Source organism: Filicampus tigris, chromosome 3 (genome assembly GCF_054856515.1).
Source record: "Filicampus tigris isolate MCC_2025a chromosome 3, RoL_Ftig_1.0, whole genome shotgun sequence".
In the NCBI taxonomy this organism is placed as follows: domain Eukaryota; kingdom Metazoa; phylum Chordata; class Actinopteri; order Syngnathiformes; family Syngnathidae; genus Filicampus; species Filicampus tigris.
The window spans coordinates 21,527,321-21,548,809 of record NC_141219.1 but is presented as its reverse complement, the minus strand read 5'-3'; the positions used below and the strand labels follow the sequence as shown (position 1 = coordinate 21,548,809).

The window sequence follows — 21,489 nt, the reverse complement described above, 5'->3', positions numbered from 1 at the left end:
AGGCGGGGGCGCTCCTCAAGAGTTCACCATCCCAGGCACTCAGACCACAGCCACCATCACCGATCTGCAGCCGGGTAGCGACTACACCATCACAGTTTATGCTGTTACCGGGAGAGGGGATAACCCCGCCTCCAACACCCCGGTCTACGTCACACATAAGACTGGTAAAGAAAATTGAAAGAAAAAATATTTTGGATTAAACTATGAGTGGTTGAAATTCAATTTGTTCTTTAGACATTGAGCCGCCTGCTAACATGGATGTGACTGATGTGAGCGACAACGCAATCACAGTACGCTGGTCACCTGCTCGGGGGCCCATCACCGGCTATAGAGTCACCGGTGCACCTAAAAATGGCCTAGGACCATCCTACTCTAGGGATGTGTCTCCTGGTGAGAACCATTTGTATTTCATAATTTATATGAATGAAAGTCTTGGGATACACCTATCAATTAATGAATTCATCTGGGGGTTTGGTTTGGCCAAATTACCACCGAATCTTGATTTTGTGTCTAAAATCAGTGGTTGTTTATACACCAAGTACCACCTCAAATACCACTATCATCAATATTTAATAATGATAGTAGCGTAATTGGTGTTCATCAGAAATGACACAGACGTTTTATTCCTAAAAAGTCTTTTTAAAATTCTCGCACACTATAACATTATGCAGTTTCTGCATTAACAATGTGCTTAAATATTGGAAAATTGGACCAAAAATCGAAATAATGAGTACAATTAAAATGTAGAGCACATCAAATTTAAATAAAAAGTATGTCTAATTAAATGTTTAAAAATATACATTCTTAAATATTAAATGCAAATGTATTGAACCATTGAATATAGTACAACTGAACTACTCTTAAGCGGTGTTTCTTTCATTTACCACGAGAGAGAGCCCAACTGTACCACACTTTGAGAATCAGCTAAATCATTTCAGATCTCCTTATTGGCAGAACGAATTTCCAATAGCTGCAGGTGTATTGGTGTCCTAATAATAGAGTTGAGATTTTGTGTGCACTTCTATAAACTTTCAGCACAAGTTTAGTGTTACATTTTCCAAACGAACTGTTCCCCTTCTACTTTACAGCGCAAACTGAGATGACCCTCACAGGCCTGATGCCAACGGTTGAGTACGTTGTGAGCGTCTCTGCACTGGGAACTGATGGCCAGCCCTCCTCTTCAGTGGTGGAAAATGCCATCACAGGTCTGCTTGATTCTTGTTTAAGACAACTGAAAGGATTAAAACAGATCAGCAGTATAAGACAACATTAACACGTTTTTTCCTGACTACTCACCTCAAACAAAATCTTTTTGGTTTGTTAAAAAAAAAAAAAAACGCCACACTTTGACAAAGCTTCTGTAATGAATGTAGCTAGTTATCTGCCTATCATAATTCATAAGTTCGATGGCTCGAACTTCCTTGAGCAGACATTTTCACCCTTTCCCCACAGCAATGGATCGTCCAAAGGACCTGACCTTCTCTGACATTGACGCCGACTCCATGCGAATCGCTTGGGACAGTCCAGAGGGCGCAGTGACATCATACCGCGTTCTCTACTCCAGCCCCGACGATGGCGAGAGGGAGCTGCGTCCGTCACCCAGAGGCGACCAGGACAGCGTGGCCATTAAAGGCCTTCGGGCCGGGACGGAGTACACTGTCAAAGTTATTGCCCTCCATGGCCGCACACCCAGCACACCGCTGGTGGGAACGCAGGCCACAGGTAGACAACACTTAGCTGATGTACTCGCTTAACTAATAATGAAGAGGGTCTAAATTCCTCATGTGTTGGCTTATTTTCTTGCATGTGTCCGTCCCTCTCAGTCATCCCCGCTCCGACCGGCCTGGTCATCTCAGAGGTGGGGCCAACTTCTTTAGCCGCGTCGTGGCAGGCACCCAACGCTCGACTGACGGGATATCGCGTTGTCGTCAACCCCGAGAACATCAACAGCCCCGCCAAGGAACTCAATGTTGCTCCTGACACAACACGCGTGGTCGTACCCGGGCTCATGGTAAACATTTGGTTGTTATGAACGCTAGACTTTGCCTGCCAGCCAAAAGTGGCAAAGTACTCACATTCTTGATCGGGGAAAAAAAATACACTGATAAAGGTAGAAGCACTGATTCAATTTCTGTACTTAAGTACAATTTAAAAAGTACAGGCTCTGAAAGTACAAAAGTAAATATAGATTTTGTTTTACTGTCAAATATATACAATACCGGTAATTATTTCATAGTTTCTCGTTTTTATTAACTTGCATAGTGAGAAAAAAAAAACATTTCATCCTCCCATGTTGTTGTTTAAGTATTAGCGGTCATTGGCTTGACTTTTATCTTATCAAAACGTGTTGCCATTACTTTCCTAATGTTGTGAACTGACTAACAAAGAAGCTACACTTGTGAATGTTTGTAGATATTAATTAATAAAAGTAAAAATAACTAAATAACATTATTGTACTTCAAGGAGAGTAACTCATGTTGGTAGCTAGCGTTGACTGTCATGCTATCAATACGTGTTCCTATAGCTTTCCAAATTTTGTGAACTTAGTAAAAAAAAAAAAAAAAAAACTAAATTGGACAATGATAACAACTATGTGTTTTCTCCCAGATTATACAGAGATTTTTTTAATGCCAGAAGCGGCTGTTTTTAGGTTGGCACAAGACACAGCGTATTCTCTATGACTCATTCTTGTGACCAGCAAAATAAAATAATTCTTTAAAAGGCCATGCATGGACAATACCTTGCAGTCATTTCCATTATTGCTCCCTGGTTCACGTTCCTCCACATTGCTGCTCTCCCTGTTTTTTTTTTTCTGCCTTACAAGTAACCAATATCTCAATCAATCAATCTATGCAGCTCTCAACCATGGTTACCATGGTTACTGTAAATATGCATCCCTCTATTTATGTCATTTCATGTCATGGCATCATCTGCTGTTGGGAAGTTGGGAAAATAACAAGCGTAGAAACTAGGAGTAGGAGTAGAAACTGTTTGTCTGTTTTCAATTTGATTGAGTAACAATAAAAAGTCATCAGAAAATAGTACAGACACCAGGAACAAACCATTTGTACATCTTTACTTCCCATCAGTGTTGCCAATAAATACATAATGTCTCAACTTGTACCACAGGTGGCAACTAAATACCAGATCCATGTCTATGCTCTGAAGAACTCTGTCACCAGCAGACCACTGGAAGGAGAGGCAACCACACTGGAAGGTAAATCTCAGACACCTTCTGTCCTGATCAAAGCGGTGCGGCTGGCAAACAGTTGTGAGATTTGCCGACCAACAAGGAACTGCACAAGAGGTGGCTCGTAAATAATCCAACCAAAACCTTCCTTTCCCATGCAGATGTAAGTCCGCCTCGCCGTGTGCGTATCATGGAGGTGCGGGATGACTCGTTCACCCTGAACTGGCGCGCTAAGGTGGAAACCATTACGGGTTTCCTCATTGAAGCCACGCCCCAGGGTAGCTCACGTCCCACAGTCACCGAGACCATCCCAGCAGATGTATACACTTACACAGTCACAGGTAGGCCAGGAAAAAAAGGATTTCCGAGGAAATCATATTGGCCGTTGTCTTACTGTGTTGATGTGTTTTTGAAGGTCTAAAGCCAGGCACCACCTATTCCGTTCATCTGTACACTCTGAATGGCAATACAAGGAGTGCCCCCGTAACGCTTACTGTTCAAACAGGTAACGACTACTAGGATAGTTTCTAAAAAAGGAATAGGAAAATTTGTAAACCACAAATATGCAGGTGTTCACGGTATAACAGTGTATAACATGTGGGCGTACAATATAACATTCAAGGCCAAAATCTAGGAACCCCGATAAGATGAGATACCAACTTGTGATGTGAGTAGGCCATGTTTGACAGTGATATTTTTCTCTGTAGCTAAACCGGTCGTCCAAGCTCCCACCAACCTCCAAGTGACGTCTTTGACCCCCACGTACATTTCATTCACGTGGCAACCTCCAGCCACGCCCATCACAGGCTACTTTGTCACCTACGCGGAGCCTAGAGCGACTCCGCAGGAGCTGAAGCCACGGCCCCACGCAGGACAAAACTATGCCACCATATCTGGTAGGCTTTGGCTCCAGCTAATTAAGCCTCTGGGCTCTATGCTGATCTTTTCACTTGCATCTTTTTTTGGACACAATTTCAGCTGTGTTAAGACAAATCTATTGAAACTCTCCAAGGTTAGGGAGCTTTGTCTTATTTTCCATTTCTGATTTCCAACTTCAGCTCTTTCAATGTATCAATATGTACCCTTTAGTGTATAATATTATATGGTGTTTGGCAGTAAAGTACTGAGAACATATTTTCTAAAATTTGATTGTTTTTCAGCCTGTACACTGTGCAAAGAAACTGCAATTTGAAGGGTTAAGAAGTAAAAATGAGTGGATATTTTATACTAATGACCAGAGCTGATGTCAGTTAAAAACTTTGTTCAGTAAAAGAATCAAAAGCAAACAAATCTTAACACTGAATATGTCTTCCCGTACTTCTATGATCAGGACTGAAACCAGCCACAGAATATATCATCAAGATTGTTGCCATCCAGAACACACAGAGAAGCCCGCCACTTGTGGGCAGAATCAGGACTCGTAAGTGTTTCAACACTTTTCTCTTTTTAATTGTCATTACTGTACTAAAAGGAGATTTGTGGTCAAATACAATTCATTATTATAGATAGATTCTAAATAAGTTCTAAAAGCTTTTAAAGGGCCTTTCAAAGGCCATACACTTGGTGATCAATCCATCCATCCATCCATTGAATAGATGAAATGCAAAAGTACTTAAGGTGGAAGTCAACCCTAACATATATTTTTCAAGAATCTGTTGTGTGTAGTCCCACTAGTTAAAAAAAAGGCATTCTGATAAATATTGCGTTTGTGGAATAAGAGTTAATCGTCCCGTTTTTAGCCATCTCCGGGGGCGGCCATTTTGTCACTTCTGTCGACTGAAAATGACATCACAGTTGGGTCAGGTAACGACCAATCACAGCTCACCTGTTTTATGAAGCTGAGCCGTGATTGGTCGTTATCTGAGCCCTGAGCACCTGTGATGTAGTTTTCATCACTCTACCAAATGTACTGTTGTGGATTAAAGAAAACTTGAAGACAGTGTAGGACGATGCACGTTTAATTCAGTGCTACACATAGAAGCACACTTTGAGAATCACCGCTCATAGTCACGGCCTCACGTCGTCTCCTTCTCCACCAGAACCAGACTCCTTGCTCCCTGTACCGCAACCCCACCACCCTGGAGGTGTCACAGATAGGCTGGACGTGCCAGAAACGGGCTTGGACAACAGAGTCCAGCTGGTGGGCAACAATGGCCAGGACGGCCTCGGTGGTCAGAGCCAGCATGTGGAGTACACCGAGTACAACAACAACAACGGGGCCACCCCGCAGTCCCCGACCGGGCAAGTTCAAGAGCCTCTGGTCTTTGTGCCCCTCCCTGACGCCAATGGCCGGCGCAAGCCCTACGTGAAGCTCAATGTGCCCTTTGGCACCTTATTTGCCAACGAGACGGGTCTCCCGCAGGAGGCTCAAACCAGGACCGCCATTTCCTGGAAGCCGTACAGTCAGAGCAACGCGTACTTGGTCTCCTGCAATCCAGTTACACATTTGGATGAGAAAATGTTCCAGGTAAGAGCGGCGATGGTAAGCCGTTTGAGCATTTAATCAACATCCTTCTTACACAGCTGGAGGTCCATGTACTAGCACGCGCTTTGTCTTCACTCGCAGCTTTATTTATGTAGCACATTTCATACAAAAGGTGTCTCGATGTGCTTCCCACAGCAACAAAATAACACTTAAAAAGCAAAAGAACTTATGACTTGTGAAAAAAAACAAAATTATTTAAGATATTTAAAATCAAAATGGAGGAATAAAAAGTAGTTTACTAAAATTACATACAGCACAAGAACATGATTTGGGAAAAAAATGATTATATAAATGCTCTAAAAGACCTTAATCATAGTTCTGGGACAAAAAAAGCTGAAGTTTTTAACCTAGATTTAAAAGCATTTACACTTGGGGCTAACTTCAGTTCTGTTGGCAGCTTATTCCATTCGCGTGCAGCCTAACAGTTAAATGCTGATGCACCATGTTTGCTTTGAACTCTTAGCTCCACTAAGTGACCCAAGTCTGCTGACCTCAGAGCCCTACTTGGTTGATATTCCCTGAGCATTTCTTTAATGCATTCAGGGCCATTGAGTTATTTATAGACCAGTAGCAACATTTTTAAATCTATTCTTCCGCTAATTGAGAGCCATTGTAAAGCCTTTAGGAATGGAGTACAGTCGTATGTTCTGATCTCTTTGTTCTGGGAAGACATTTCATTTCAGCACACACTATTAGAATGACTAGGGTGTATTAGGAGAACAAATGTGTCATATTATTATCATTTTTTTCTCCACACATTTTTGGCACACTAGTAGGTCAGCTATGTCATACTCCAGTAGTAGGACAACTACATGCTACTAGTGAGGCAAAACTGTGTACTAGCACTTTGGAACTGTATTGTTTTTGAAATATCCTATATAAATCAAGTGGATTGGATTTGATCAGTTGACATCTGTGCACTACTAGCAACACTAGTAATGCACATTTAGTATGCCAAGGTTGTCCTCCTGGCGAGCGCCTTATTACTTGGATATCAATTAAAGGCGTTTGTTCGATATCCATCTTAAAGTCGTAGTAGTAGTCCAAAAATGGCACTAGTACTGAAAGAAATACTGGTAAAACACAATCAAGTTGATAGTGCACTGAATAGTCAATACATGGACCTTTAGATGGATTTCAATTGCTTTCCTTCCACTTTTCCCATCACAACTTTGAAATTCAATGCAATCTTGCAATTTCAATCTTTCCACGTGTCTGTCCAGGTGCGATTGCCAGGCACAGCCACCACTGCCACATTGATAGGTCTCACCCCCGGGGCCGACTACAACGTGATTGTGGAGGCTCTGAAGGGAGCGCTCAAACACAAGGTCCTAGAGCAGCTTGTCACCGCTGGGAACACAAGTGAGTCCAAAAAACACGTTGAACACTCACTTTTTGACCGCGTCCTTGCACATCCGTACGTCCGTATTGTTCTGCTCGTAGGTGGCCAAGGAGCAGCACGCTCCATCGAACTGAAGCAAAAAATCTGGCGAAAACTGTTTTTTCTCAATTTTTATATTCTGTTCAATGATGTCATTACATTACTGTAGGTCTTAAAAAGTACGTGCCACAAAATGGCCTTCATTTATTAGTGTTGTGATTGTGACTTTCCCGTCTTCCTTACCGCCAGTCCAAGAGGGAGTTCCTCCCGCCGACGACGCCTGCTACGACACGTTCACCACAACCTACTACGATGTGGGCGCTCAGTGGGAACGCATGTCCGAGACGGGCTTCAAGCTGTGGTGCACGTGTCTGGGTCTCGGGAGGGGACACTTCAGATGTGACTCCTCCAGTAGGTTACAACCTTCATGCGACAGAAATGCATTTCTCACAAGAAGTTAGGGACAAAAAAAAAAAAAAAGTTTGGAGAAGGTCCAGTTAGGTTAACTGTAGTGCATTTCACACTCAAGCTCACTATCCCGAACCTTTTGTGGGTCTTTTACGTTTTGAAAGACAAATCGTATTTTTCACTTGGCTCTTTTCTGATGTTGTCCATTAGAGTGGTGCCATGACAACGGGCAAAACTATCGCGTCGGAGACAAGTGGGACCGCCAGGCAGAGAACAATCACCTGATGAGCTGCACCTGCCTGGGCAACGGCAAAGGAGAGTTCAAGTGTGAACCACGTAAGCTTTTGAGACCTTCATTTCTAGTTCTCCAACTGGGGCACAAAAGATTTAAAATCATAAATGATAGTGTTCCCCACGTGTTTGCGCTAAGGCCAAAACCCTTTAATCTGATATTAAAGTAGTGCTTTGGCACCATCTTGTGACATCTTGGTGCCGAGGAATTTTGTTGGAGTGAGTTCAGGAGCTCCATTTAGACAAGAGCAGTGCTTGGCCACCATCTTGAGGCATCTTTGTGCCAAGGAACCATGTTGAAGTGAGTTGAGGAGCTACTGTGCATTTAGACAAAGGTTTTGCTTCACCGCCATCTGGCGGAATTGCAATACCAAGCACCTATGTTGAAGTGGGTTTAGGAGCTTCATTTAGACAAAAATAGCATTTTGCCACAAATCGCTGCATCTACAGGCAATTAACTGTAGCTCCATTTAAAACGTGAAACTCATAAAGATTAATTAGATAGCTGGATTTACAGCACTTTGCAAGCCATCGCCCAGTCTAATAGAAAAGAAGTGCGTTGCTGCCACCTTGTAGCAACTTGTTGCCAAGGAACTATTTTGAAATGAGGGGAGGGTTTTCATTTAGACAGGCCATCGCCCATTCTATGAGAAATGTAGTGATTTGCCAGCATCACGTACGTGGCATCTAGAGGCAACTACAAACCTTTTGGGCGATATCATTTAGGCGTAGATTTCTGCTATTCACAGCAATGCGCAGTCACTGTCATCTTGTCATCTTGTTTTAAGTTTGTTAAATTGGCACCAAGATGTTTTGATGATTCATGTGAGCACGAATGTTGGTTTGCAGATGAATCCGTGTGCTACGATGAAGGAAAAACCTTCCAAGTGGGCAACCAGTGGCAGAAAGAGTACCTGGGTGCCATTTGCACCTGCACGTGCTACGGCGGACAGCAGGTACCAAGCGAAGCGGCGGCCTTTGTTGAAGTGTGCGGGACGGGCCACGTATGTTCAAGACCAACATATAATTGTGAGTCTTTTATTTGAACAGGGATGGCAATGCGAGAACTGCCGCAGACCGGCCTCCGACGCCAGCGTGCTGCAGCCTGTTCAATATGGTGTCGATACGCTACGCAAACAGGTATTCAATCCCAAGAATTTTTATATATATATATATATATATATATATATATATATTTTTTTTTTTTTTTTTTTTTTTTCAAACGTTAGGGTAAAAGAGGGTCTGAAAATGTCTGGCTGTGAATGAGTTATGTAAGTTCAAACCAAAATTTCTAAAATTAGTTTTTATGAAATAAAAAATATGCAAATGTGTCAATTCAAGTATGATTTCATGTTTGTAAACAAACATGCGTGCGTTGGGTATAAATGCATATTGATAATCGTTTTTACAATTATGTCACTATTGTAATCGTGGAGCGTAATAATCGTAATTGTAATTGAATTTTGATAATGTAATGTGATTAGTGCGGCACAGTATTTTACTAATATACTTGAATTATTATGTAATAGTAGCCCAAAAGTGCAAATAGTAGAGAAAAGACCTTTGTAGTAAGACTTTTTTTCGTTTTTTTCCACTACAGTGTGAAATTCTGCACATCGTGAGGCTAACCTGTGCACTATGTTGACATCTGCACACTACTAGAAAAACTAGTGACGTTATGAAAGTTCACTTGTATAATTTTACCATTTTGTCAATAGTGTTACTAATAGCACACAGTTGTTATCTATACAGCTGCATGCTACTAGTACCATGACTGACATCATCAAATTATACTAGTTAACTTTTCTAATATGACTAGTTGTACTATTAGCAATATTACCATTATGAAATTATCCTAGTTTACTTTTATAATATCACTATTAGTTCTAGTCATAACATTATACAATTAACAATTGCACTATTTGATATCTGCATACTACTAGTACTACTACTGGTATCAATTGATACTAGTTAACTTTTATAATGTCACTAGTAGTACTAGAAGCACATAGATGTCAACTAGTGCAGAAAGGCCACTAGTACTGTTGGTGACATAAAATGGGGGGAAAAAAAGCTAGAATCATATTATGTCATAAGTGTTAATAGGTAGTGGCATTATAAAAGCTAGTGTAGTTTTAAATTGTAAATATTACTAGTAGTACTAGTACCACACCATGTCCACTAGTTTAGTATTACTAACTAGTGAAATAATAGTTAACTAGTGTATTTGATAAAAATCAGTAGTATTACTAGTGGCACAGTTGTCAAGTAGCTTTAAAATGCAGTGAGAAAGTAAAAAGTAATCAGACAATGAATACTCAAGTACAGATACCTGAAAAATCTACTCATGTACTGTAATTGAGTGTGTGTACTTTTTTTCCTTTTTCTTTCATGCAACAGCCTTTTTACAATTAAACACAAAAGAAATTACAGTACATAGCTTATTTGACATTCGGCTAACAAGGAACTGTTTCATATAGAAAAAAAGAGAAAGGAAAGTTTCCAATAATGCCTCACAAACGAGTGGAAAGAAGGATGTCACTTTGTTACTTCCAACTACTATTACTCATGCTAAATACATCAAACTCAAATTCAAACAAGTCATTATTAGATTGTACTGCCGGTGTCCGTGATTACGTGGTCAGGGAGTTAACGAGTTCCTTGTTCCAGTTTTGCTCAGCACTTGCGTCTCCTTCCAGAACATCCACTGCCCCATTGAGTGTCTCCGGCCGGGCCTTCTGGCAGACGCGCTGGCGGTGCCGGATCCTCGGGAGTGAGGAGCCGCCCGTCGGACGACCCGCTTTGCTCCCTCACTGTCCGATTACTGCACTGCCTCAACCGAGATGTCGTGTCATCCGCCGCGGAACAAACGGCCTAATTATTTTCTGACACTTGCTCATCCAAAGATGTTAAACTGCACTTCTGCCTGATCAACATGATCCCTTCACTCATCACCATCTTTAACTTGGCTCTACTTTGGGGAAAGGCCATTACGGTGTTTTGGTAACTCTTGAAACACTCGTAGTTTTGTGAAACTAGGTTCTGTTTCAAGGCCTTCTGTTACTGCTGGCGAGAGGGGTCACACTGTCTCTTACTAATTTATCCCTTTCATTTCTGTGTGAATGCGAGTGGAATTGTATCTGTTCTATTTTTGTATCTTATTGTCTGTGCCAAAGTTGTTTCTACTTGACCGAAAGAAAGTCTCTAATTGTAATAAAGTTGGAATGATCCAGACTCACAGCAACGTGTTATGTCCTCACTTCAGTGTTTGAACAGTGCGTTGAAATTAAAAGGTCGTTTTACCTATGTTTTGTTTTGTTTTATTTTTGTTTTTTTTTAGATTGGACAAGAAAAAATGTTAATGCCACTGGTGTTTTTTAGACTGGCACGAGACAATGCATTCACTGAGAGCCTAGCATTAACCGCCCCCACCAAAAAACCCTTATATAAAAACATAGCTGCGGAATACATTGGTGCCAACAGGGGGCAGTATAATACTGACTGTCACACAAAAGACAGTCAGAACTGACTCAGTAAGCTACAGTAATACTTTTCAGAGGATAAAAAAAAACATTTATTACATTTTCTGTCTCGACTATTTGTGTTCAAATATCCATTGCTTAGAGGGTTATAACCACAAGTATTGGTGGTATTAGCCCATCTATGGCAATTTGCATTGCGTGTTAACGTTAGACAAATTTTAAATTGCGTGGTTGTTTTGAGTAATTTTCATACATTTATTTTTGATTTGCTAAAGTCTCAACTTGAAGTTGCAAGCTTGAACCCTCTTTTTAAAGAGTTGTTCACTATCTGCTAAACTGCTGTTATTATGAAGAGTTTGCCAACAGCTAGCGACCATATTTATTTTTGCTTGCAAGTCAAAGCAACAAAAAATAAAATAAACTGGCCAGGTGGGGGCTCATATCTTGTAAAACAAAAGTTGGGTCAATTGCGTCGCTGCATCGTACTTCCCAGTCTGTTGTTTCTTTGTCCTTGATGCACCCTGGTTCACTTTAACTCCATGTAGCCGCTGGTCGTTTTTCTACCTTGTGCAACTCCAAGACCTCAATCAATCGCGTTGACTTAACCTCTCTCAATTTATGTTGTTACTTGTTATGCACGAAGGTACTCGATCCTCACCAAAAGGTGCAAGTAAATATCAGTAAGCAAGCAACACAATTTTAAGAAATACAAATTGTAATTGAATTCCACCCCAAAGGATTTGTAATTGCCTGTAGAAATCACAAGTCAGCAGGAAAGTGCTTTATTTCAATGCGACAAGGCTAACGAGAAAAGTTCTTGCTGAATTTAGTCACTTTTATTTCATCAAGCGGTTGCATGAAGTAAAATCTCCTGGATCTACTTTAAAAAATGTATCCGGATCCAGATGATTTTATTTTGATGAAATAAAATTAATTCAATTTTTAAAAAAAATAAAGTCAACACAGCATTTTTTCAGTGTACCTTCCCTTGCTTCAAACGTAATTGGTTGGCATGAACACATGCCACAAGGTGGCACCAAAGCAGTATTTTTATCTTAGACATGGCTAGGGCCTGAGCACAAAAAACGCAGATGGCAAACAACAGAGGACAGATACACTTTTTTTTTTTCTTTTAAAAAGACTACCGAACCGCCAATAATACTTACCGGTAGTCACATCTCACCACTGCATAAAACATCCATCCATTTTCCAAACCGCGCATCCCAATTTAGTAAAAGGTGACAAACACAAATGATTTCAACGGTTTATTTCACACTGAATTGCTGCGGAGCTACAATAATTTGAACCTCTTATGGTTTCATCAGCCAGGAATGCATTCAAAGTGTTGAGAACCACAAGCGACGCAACATTAAGGCTTCCGATATCTTCAGTGATGGACTAAAGGTGCCACTTGAATGCAGTCGAGTTGAGTGCTCAGTGGTGGAACAGTCGGCGGTTGGTGTGCACCAGAGTGATGCCCTGCTCGTTGCAGGCGTTGATCACAACCTGGTCTGCAGCCGAACCCGACGGGGCTGCGATGTACTCGACGCCGCTCTGCAACGACACGAGGGGGGGCGCGTCCGTCAAGGTGCAGAACGTGGACGGCAAAGTGTGAACGTATCGGCGCGTGCATTTACCCGTTTGGCCCGGTCGATGTTATCTCGGAAGGGGAAGAAGGCATCAGAGCTGACAGCCACCGCCTGCAAGGAGCTGATCCAGTTCTTCTTTTCAGTCTCCGACAGAAGCTCCGGAACTTCCTCGTACATCGATTTCCAAACGGCCAAATCGGGACCCTAATGAAACAGCACGAAAGTCTAGTCTGCCCATGCATGGCCTTTGGAATCGGTAGTGCTAGGCCATGTAACAAAGTGCAATGGGACTGTTTCCTGAACCAATCAGATTTCATATTCATCCTCACAGGACCAGAGCGCGATCCCTCGATAACGTCAGCATTTTTTTTTGTCTTTATAGCAAAACAAGTCTTTAGCTGCTCCAGTTGTGGTTACATTGTGTTTTTATACTGTATTGATGCTTTCTATAATCGTCATGTGATGCATAACAGGTGTATGAATCATCAGAATGTCCAAGGATGTTCTATGCCTTTCAGTGACTCTTCCAGTCTCATAGTTTAAACTAGTAATATTTCATGATTTTGTACTTAGAACTTGACTTTTTATAAAATGTAATTAACATTTACTATTAAACAAATAACGCATGTTAAATCATGTGTTTAATGTACTGTGCATTTTTTACTATTTTATAATAAATCCATTAGCGCATTTAATGATATAAATGAATACATACAATTAGGGGCTGAATGGCTCAATGAATGCAACAAATGTACTTGAACATAATAAAAATGTATAGTCACTTGTTAGAATAATTTATTAACCAAATGTATTTGATAAAATTAAGAAGTGCTCATGTTGGTAAAATTGCTCAAAAGCAGTTCACGTATTGATGAGATAAGAGATTGTTTAATTCATTTTAAATCATGCAACCATTATTATAGGACTCGTGTCAATCTACATTTATTTGTGTCCAAGTTACAACTAACGTTTACCTCTCCAATGGCGTCCGTAACATACTGGTCGATGGCGTTTGCCATCTCCGCCCGCTTGACGCCACCGCGGAACTTCATGCTCAGCACACGAGGATGGTGCCTGAGCCACCAGTTATCGGCTTTGTCGCCCGCCAGTCTGGTGCAGTGGATCCGAGACTGCTGCCCGGCGCCGATCCCGATCACCTGTTAAACAAAAGCCTTGCTTGGATTGGGATCAACTGTTGATTTCTTTTTTCTGCCCGCAAGTTACCTGTCCGTCTTTGGCGTAGCACACCGAGTTGGACTGAGTGTACTTGACAGCGATGGTGGCCACCGTGAGGTCTCGCACGGCAGCCTCGGACAGCTGGTCCACACATTTGGGGGTTTGGGTAAAAGCACATGTCAACTCCTGCACTTAAGTAAAAGCATTGACTGAAATGTACATTAAGAGGGGAAGGAGTAGGAGGATGAAACATTTTCACGCACCGAGCCCTTGGACACCACGTTGCTGAAAAATTCCTGATTGATAAGCGCGTCATTCCTTTTTTGTTTGAGGTAGAGGCCAAACAACACTCGCACCTCGGTGTCGCCGGGCTCGTAGTCGGGGTCCATCTTCAGCCAGGATGTACAAGGGCAAAATTATACAACAAACATCAAGCAGTGGCCACATCATGAAGTACACGTGCACACTCTGTGTGATATTGAACTTTTTAATCATAATAATAATAATAATAATATAGTCAACTGTAGCTCCTTGCCAATGTTGTCACTGTACGATTCATTCTAAGTGCATCAGCGACTGTGGTTTTCCTTGCTCACATCGAGGATCATTTTTAAAGCAATTTACAAGCAAATTAGTTGAAGAAAACGAAATAATTTGGCACCTGAAGCACGCAGTAGTTTCCATTTTTCTTTTTAGACAGGATCCGGAGTGCTGCTTCATCATAACCTGGTGCAATTATCCCATCAGACACCTGGGGGGGATACAGACATACACACATTTGAGTGAGACACCGAACAAATTTATTTCAACAATTGGAGGCTGACCACGCGGTTTTTACCTCTCTTGATATAATTTTGGCAGTGGGAACGTCACACACATCAGAAACAGCGATGAAGTCTCCAAAAGAAGACATCCGGTCAGAACCTGGGAAAAAAAAATGTACACGTGACTAATTGATCGACATCCATCTACGGTATCTCACAAACTTGAGCGCACTCCTTACATCTTTGTAAATATTTGATTTTATTTTTCAAAGGACCACACTGAAGAGATGACATATTGTTGGAATGTGAAATACTCAGTGTACCGCTTGCATAACAGCCACATACAGCCAATTCAACTGCTGGCAACAAAAGTGAGTACGACGTGTAGTGAAAATGTCTGAATCATGCCTAATTAGCCATTTTCCCTCCCCGACATCAAGGAAATCATTCGTCTACGGCAGGGGTCACCAAGTCCGGTCCTCAAGGGCACCTATCCTGCATGTTTTCCCATCCCTCCCTGCTGCAACACACCAGTTCCAAATGATATGTATCGTTATCATTGCTGATGAGCTGAACATTTCAATCAGGTCTACCCTGGTCTACGGTGTGAATAGGGAGCAGGCATGTTACAGCTGACGTTATCGTTCATGAGGTCGGCAGTCAGCGTTCAGATCATTTGCTGCACACTGCATCAAATCGGCATACCAGAAGCAGCAAATGCTAGTTATAGGGGAATGCGACACAAAAATGTTCTTTGCAAGAATATGTGCTGCGAAGCAACTGTGATGTCATTTTCAGTCGACAGAAGTGACAAAATTCCACAAACACAATATTAATCAGAATGCCGTGTTTAGACTAGTGAAGGCGCATAGAACATATTATTGCAAAGACATTTTTGAGTTGACTTCCCCTTTAAGTTAAATGGCCGTAAACGGGGCGTAGTACACAGGCAGACTCTGATTTTTATTTATCGTGTTCAAGCCGTCCTTACGGGAAGGATTTAACTTGACACGCGTCGCAGATGGGCTTTGCCGCTTTCTGTGCGATTTGTGCGCCATCCCCGTCTGACAACGAGTGGGAGAGTTTTCGAAGAAAATTATCAAAAGAAAATCAACACTAGAGCAACATATAATAACAACGAATTACTAAAACTGAACACCTCGGGAAAAACGAATAAGCCTTCAAATGTCAACATTATAATTTTGAAGTTATGGTCCTAGCAACTGTGTTAAACATCATTGCTAGTGCAAATGTGCATGCTCAAAAGATGACACGATTTATTGCCGCACAGCTAGTTACTGTAGTAGCGGCTAAACTGCGTACGTAACATCGACAAACTCTGCTTGCATTTTCATGCTTTCCACTTCATCACTTGGGTGCTTCATGTTCAAATGATTCAACAGGATTGTTGTGTTGCCTTGCTTTTGACGACATACCTTGCACAACGCCTTCTTCCTCCAATCCGTCCAATTGAGCAAATATGCTCACAGTTGGTCACGTCATATCCCAATTCACAATCAACACCCTACGTATATTGGCTTTTGGAAGGTAATCAGTGTGGTGCGGTTGACATAAGCTTCAGGTTAAAAAAATCAAATAAATAAATTCTCCTCTCTCACTATGCGGACCGGTACCAAATGGCTGCAGAGCGGTGGTTGGGGACCACCAGTTTGGATAATAATGCCTACATGTTTAGTTACTTTGATGGGAGAATACATTTACACTGTTGTACAAACTGTAATGTACAATGACTATTTTACATTGTAGTCCTGTGTCATTTTTTTTCAGTGTTGTGACTCATTGTAAAAAAAGTCATAAAATATTTACAAAAATGTGCGGCGGGGTGGAGTCGCTTTTGTGAGATATTGTATCAGTTAGTAGTTGTTCAAACCTCTTGCCCTGGCATAGGCAGTGGCCAACGGACTGAGATCCTTGAACATGTCGTGCACCATGCACACCTTGGCCTCCTCCTCGGTCAGAGGAACTCCGACTGCAGCTCCTTCAGTCGCAAAAAGATGAAGTATTCCATTTTCCATCATTATTTAATCACATTAAAGTCTTGCCTGCATCTGTCCATCTTACCGGCTGGGCTGACATGCTTGAAGGATGCGGCGGCGGCCGCGCCGAGGGCACTCCTCAGTTCGCGGACGAGCTGCCACGCGTTCAGGGCGTCGCACAAGTTGATGAAGCCAGGGGAACCGTTGACCACTGAGACAATGTTAAACCAAGTCAATGGATTTACACAGGGCTCATTTGCGATCTTCTTTCTGAAGATGCAAAATTATAGATCATAAAAAGATTTGGAATGTTGGGGTGTACAATCTATGTAATCTTGGTAGAAAAAGAAATACTCCACAACTTCACTTTAGTGGGAGTGGAGGTGAGTGTCAAGAGGGCACCTTTGAGAGGGAGGCCAGAATGCAGCGTGTAGAGCTGGGCGGGCGCTTGGTGCGGATTCATGCCGTAACGCAGGGGCAGCTGCGAAACGCCACGGCTGTACTGTCCGCGGAAGTAATCCGATATGGCGTCGTCATACTGGGCCGTGTGAGTGAAAGCCTGAGGAGGAACAACATTTTAAAGATGTTAGTGCTGCCAAAGGGGGAAAAAACGTCATCGGAGTTGTTGCTACTATTAAAAGGAGCATTTACACATACAGTACAGGAACCGTGGCTTGCTGCCCCCCTTTTTTTCTTAAATCAGGAAAGTATTCAAATTGCAACGTTTTTTGTTTTGTTTTTTTACTTTGAGAGCCAGGGTCCTTCGTGTTTCCACAGTGGTATCCTTGTCTTCAGAGCTCTCCATCTCCGTGGCAACCAGTGAATAGTCAGCAGGGTCGCACACAATTGTGACCCGTGCGTGATTTTTAGCTGCCGCCCTCAGCAAAGTTACACCACCTTATCGAAAGAGGTAAACGGGTGACAGTTAGCATTTTTCAAATTCCTTTGACGCAACAGAACGTTTGTCGGGGTGTTTACATTGCTTCCCAATGTGTAAACGCAACTCACCAATGTCAATCTGCTCCACAGCATCTTCCACTTTAACATCCGGGTTGGAGACAGTTTTGACAAATGGGTACAGGTTGCACACGACCACCCTTTGAGGAGCGCATATCGGAGAGTGTTTGCACACTTTACAGCAATAAACCATCAGACACTTGCTCATACTTTTCTAACTTTTACCGGGGGATGATTTATCAAAGATTTTTTTTTATGGATATTACACTACACTGGGGAGTCCAAAATTAGAGTTGTGTGCCTTCTGGCGCCTTGAGCTCGTCTATGGCAAGCTTAAGATAGCAGACTTATTGATGAAATAATACGATTTACCTGAACATTTTGGTATTCAAATAGTGTTTGTCATTTGTTTTATTTGTCAGTTTTACACTAAACTTCAGCTGGGAGTGATTAACACCTTGATGCAAGCATATTGTCTTTTCTCAAAACGATGTGATACGGGTGTCCCAATTCTTGACGGCAAGAGCCAGAGCACCAAGTCAAAGAGCACTTAAGTGACTAAATCACATGGTCAATCAATAACCTATCAGTGTTACTAATCAGATTCATTGTCTGCTTCCAACAAGTCAGATGACATCAGATGCCTCTTGACTTGACACAAACCAGATTCACAAGACCAGTTTATGGCAGCAGCACATTTCCAATTATCATGCTGCTGAAACCAACCACACGTGCTTCCCGTTTCTAACCTTTACACAAACGGTCATGTTACACGCCATGTGTTCAAATAGTCGCATGTGAAATAGTTATGCGGAATATCTCACGAGGCTACTTGTACTCTCACCTGACCAGGCTGTAGCCCAGCTTGTCCATATCTGCGGTGTCACTGGGCGTCTTTCTGGCCAGGATGCCACCGTGGACTGCGGGATGGAGGGTCTTCACACGGCCTCCCAGCATCTCTGGGTGCCCTGTAAGCTCAGACACATCCCTGACAAACATACACGCACCCATTATCATGCACACACAATTTTGTGCAGAAGACACAACACGTTTGAGAATGTTACTATGGAAAGCTGTTTGAAAATGCATTCGATGCCCTTGACATACAGAATGATGTCCATGTGCTAGTACGTTCTTTATCTTCGCTAGTCAGAAAATTCAGCGCACTAATACTTTGTAGAATGACTGTGCCTTCCAACTTATGTCAGTAAGCATTTTGATTAGAGTGTCAAGGAGGCTACTGTGTCACGTGTCTACTAGTTGGGTCTAGTAGTGTTACCAGTGCAGCACAGCACTTTGCTAATTGCGCACTAGTAAACCAAAAGTGGCACTAGTAGTGGAATAATTGTGTCTGCTGAGGCGTTCTACTACTGCTCTGTCTTACTCGTGACGCCAAAGATCGTACTAGTACATGGACGTTAAGCTGCATGAATATCAAAGGTGTGGACGAAATGCTCAAACAGCTTTCCACAGGCCACATGGTGTACCTGACGGTCAATCCAGCATCCCGCAGGGCTTTGGCTGTCCCACCTGATGCTACCAGACTCAAACCCACATCCACGAGCTTTTTGGCAAACTCTAGCAGCCCACTTTTATCTGAAACACTCAGTAGTGCTGCATGACACGCGGTACACACATAGACACATACAAAAGTTGGTTATTTTCCACTTTCGCGGAAGTCAACAACGTTTCGCGCGAGACGCGAACGCAGCACGTTTGCTAATGTTAGCAAAGTTAGCACCATCAACCACACATCGCTGGGGAATAAGTTCAATTTAAAAATGACACCAAATTTAGGATGGGAAGAAAACTCACCGAGTTGCGAGGAAGTCATTTTAACATTCAGGCTGAAAACTCGTAATGAGCACGGAATTCAGCAAAGGTTCTTTTGACGCGATGAGATTCCGAAATTGAATGGACACTGAAAACGCTTTCTAATGCTTTTCAATGCTTCTCAATGTTTCTTCCCTCATCATGTGCTTCCAAAAGTACTAAGTCCCACCCAACACAGTTTACATTGCCCGAAACACGAGCGCCCCCAAGTGGTGGACGTCATTCTTACATCCAGGAAGTACTTTATTATATTGTATTATATTATATTATATTATATTATATTATATTATATTATATTATATTATATTATATTATATCCATCCATCCATTATCTATACCGCTTATCCTCATAAGGGTCGCGGGGCGTGCTGGAGCCTAGCCCAGCTGTCTTCGGGCAGTAGGCGGAGGACACCCTGAATTGGTTGCCAGCCAATCGCAGGGCACACAAAGACAAACATCCGCACTCACAATCACAATTTAGAGAGTCCAATCAACTTACCAGGAATGTGGGAGGAAACCGTAGTACCCGGAGAAAACCCACGCAGGCACGGGTAGAACATGCAAACTCCACACAGGGAGGCCGGAGCCGGGATCGAAACCACGACCTCTGAACTGTGAGGCAGACGTGCTAACCGGTCGACCACCGTGCCGCCTATATTATTATATTATATTATATTATATTAGATTAGATTAGGTTTATGTTATGTTATGTTATGTTATGTTATGTTCTGTTATGTTATGTTTTCGTCCTTGCAAAAACCCTTGAGTGATCTTAAAGGGATATATCTTCAACACAATAAATAAAACAAAATAAATACAGTATCAGTCAAAAGTGAGGAAACACCTTTTAATTCAGTGTTTTTCCAATTATTTAAAAATGTTCTGAATTGTAGATTAATACTTAAGTGTTTGAGACCATTTGAATTTGAAAGTGTATCCAAACTTTTAATCGGTAATTTATTTATTTATTTATTTGTTTGTTTGTTTATTTATTTGTTTGTGTGTTTGTTTGTTGTTCTACAAGTGTCATTTGTGTCATTTTCTTTTCTGGGAAATTCCTCATCTCCTTCCATTTCACCACCAGGAGTCAGGTGTGGACTATAATGGCACACGTCTGATGTTTGAGGCCCTTCTTTACAATTTGAAATATCCGCGACGTCGATCATTTGAATTTGCTGGGTTGCTGTATACATTATTGAAGGATACTAAAGCCATTATTCATCTACTGTATTCCAATTTCACATAAACATTATAAATCTAAATATAATAATTTCTGGAGGTCCGAATATGCCAAAGAGCTGATGCTGAACTAAAATGCTGTAATTGAATTATTGAATTGTTGCATGTTGGGTTAGAATCGGTTAAGAAATTTGGAAGGATGAGGTAAAAAGGTCATTTGGGAATTTTATTGTGAAACTTGGGAATGTGATGATTGGCATAAACGTCCTAATGAGATAAGCAGTTTTACGTTGGAATGGAATGAATAAATGTGGAAGAATACTGCCAAAATATGAAATCGACATAAATATGTGAGTGTTGTCAAAATGAGGAAAGATGAAAATGAGAGAATTCGGGGAACGTTGTAAGATAGTTCCCAAGATGTCCTACGGATGGCACTATACACCGGGGCTAGAGGGTGCGATAGCTCAACTCTCTGGAAAAATGTTTTGCTTTTCAGTTTGCGTATAAAAAACTTCATTTGAGGAGCAACTATAATAATAATAGTAATAATAATAATAATAATAATAATAATAATAGTAATAATAATAATAATAATAATAATAATAATAATAATAATAATAATAATGGGTGGCACGGTGGATGACTGTTTAGCACGTCCGCCTCACAGTTCAGAGGTCGTGGGTTCGATTCCGGCCCCCGGCCTTCCTGTGTGGAGTTTGCATGTTCTCCCCGTCCCTGCATTGGCTTTTCTCCG

The 21,489-nt window shown here is 41.7% G+C and overlaps 2 protein-coding genes across 3 annotated transcripts in view; one reads left to right on the top strand and one right to left on the bottom strand.

Moving 5' to 3' along the window:
• fn1b (fibronectin 1b) overlaps positions 1-10,995 on the top strand; it is a 34,873-nt gene extending 23,878 nt beyond the window's left edge. For both annotated transcript variants that reach the window (XM_086024996.1, XM_086024995.1), the window contains 17 exons: positions 3-164; positions 235-390; positions 1,089-1,205; positions 1,453-1,722; positions 1,824-2,011; positions 3,130-3,217; positions 3,352-3,531; positions 3,606-3,695; positions 3,898-4,086; positions 4,521-4,610; positions 5,230-5,657; positions 6,899-7,037; positions 7,306-7,467; positions 7,675-7,800; positions 8,605-8,711; positions 8,806-8,895; positions 10,455-10,995. In XM_086024996.1, the coding sequence (XP_085881122.1) occupies positions 3-164; positions 235-390; positions 1,089-1,205; positions 1,453-1,722; positions 1,824-2,011; positions 3,130-3,217; positions 3,352-3,531; positions 3,606-3,695; positions 3,898-4,086; positions 4,521-4,610; positions 5,230-5,657; positions 6,899-7,037; positions 7,306-7,467; positions 7,675-7,800; positions 8,605-8,711; positions 8,806-8,895; positions 10,455-10,532 (2,660 nt within the window). In that variant the 3' untranslated portion in view covers positions 10,533-10,995. The remainder of the gene's footprint in view (positions 1-2; positions 165-234; positions 391-1,088; positions 1,206-1,452; positions 1,723-1,823; positions 2,012-3,129; positions 3,218-3,351; positions 3,532-3,605; positions 3,696-3,897; positions 4,087-4,520; positions 4,611-5,229; positions 5,658-6,898; positions 7,038-7,305; positions 7,468-7,674; positions 7,801-8,604; positions 8,712-8,805; positions 8,896-10,454) is intronic.
• A 1,494-nt stretch (positions 10,996-12,489) lies between these two features.
• Positions 12,490-19,749, bottom strand: atic (5-aminoimidazole-4-carboxamide ribonucleotide formyltransferase/IMP cyclohydrolase). The gene is made up of 15 exons (XM_086025555.1): positions 19,536-19,749; positions 19,208-19,334; positions 18,565-18,708; positions 17,772-17,860; positions 17,509-17,660; positions 17,166-17,322; positions 16,849-16,974; positions 16,658-16,765; positions 14,841-14,926; positions 14,664-14,753; positions 14,266-14,391; positions 14,051-14,143; positions 13,801-13,983; positions 12,875-13,030; positions 12,490-12,791 (listed from the first exon to the last, which is right to left on the bottom strand). Exons 1-15 carry the CDS (start codon positions 19,552-19,554, stop codon positions 12,672-12,674), a joined length of 1,776 nt encoding a protein of 591 aa, XP_085881681.1. The 5' UTR covers positions 19,555-19,749; the 3' UTR covers positions 12,490-12,671.
• Positions 19,750-21,489: the final 1,740 nt, after the last annotated feature.

Excerpts from the sequence above, each read along its gene's own strand:
- atic (XM_086025555.1), bottom strand. Across the intron at positions 14,392-14,663 it reads GAAACTACTGCGTGCTTCAG|ATGGACCCCGACTACGAGCC; the intron begins GTGCCAAATTAT and ends TCCTGGCTGAAG. Across the intron at positions 13,031-13,800 it reads TTACGGACGCCATTGGAGAG|GGTCCCGATTTGGCCGTTTG; the intron begins GTAAACGTTAGT and ends CTGTTTCATTAG.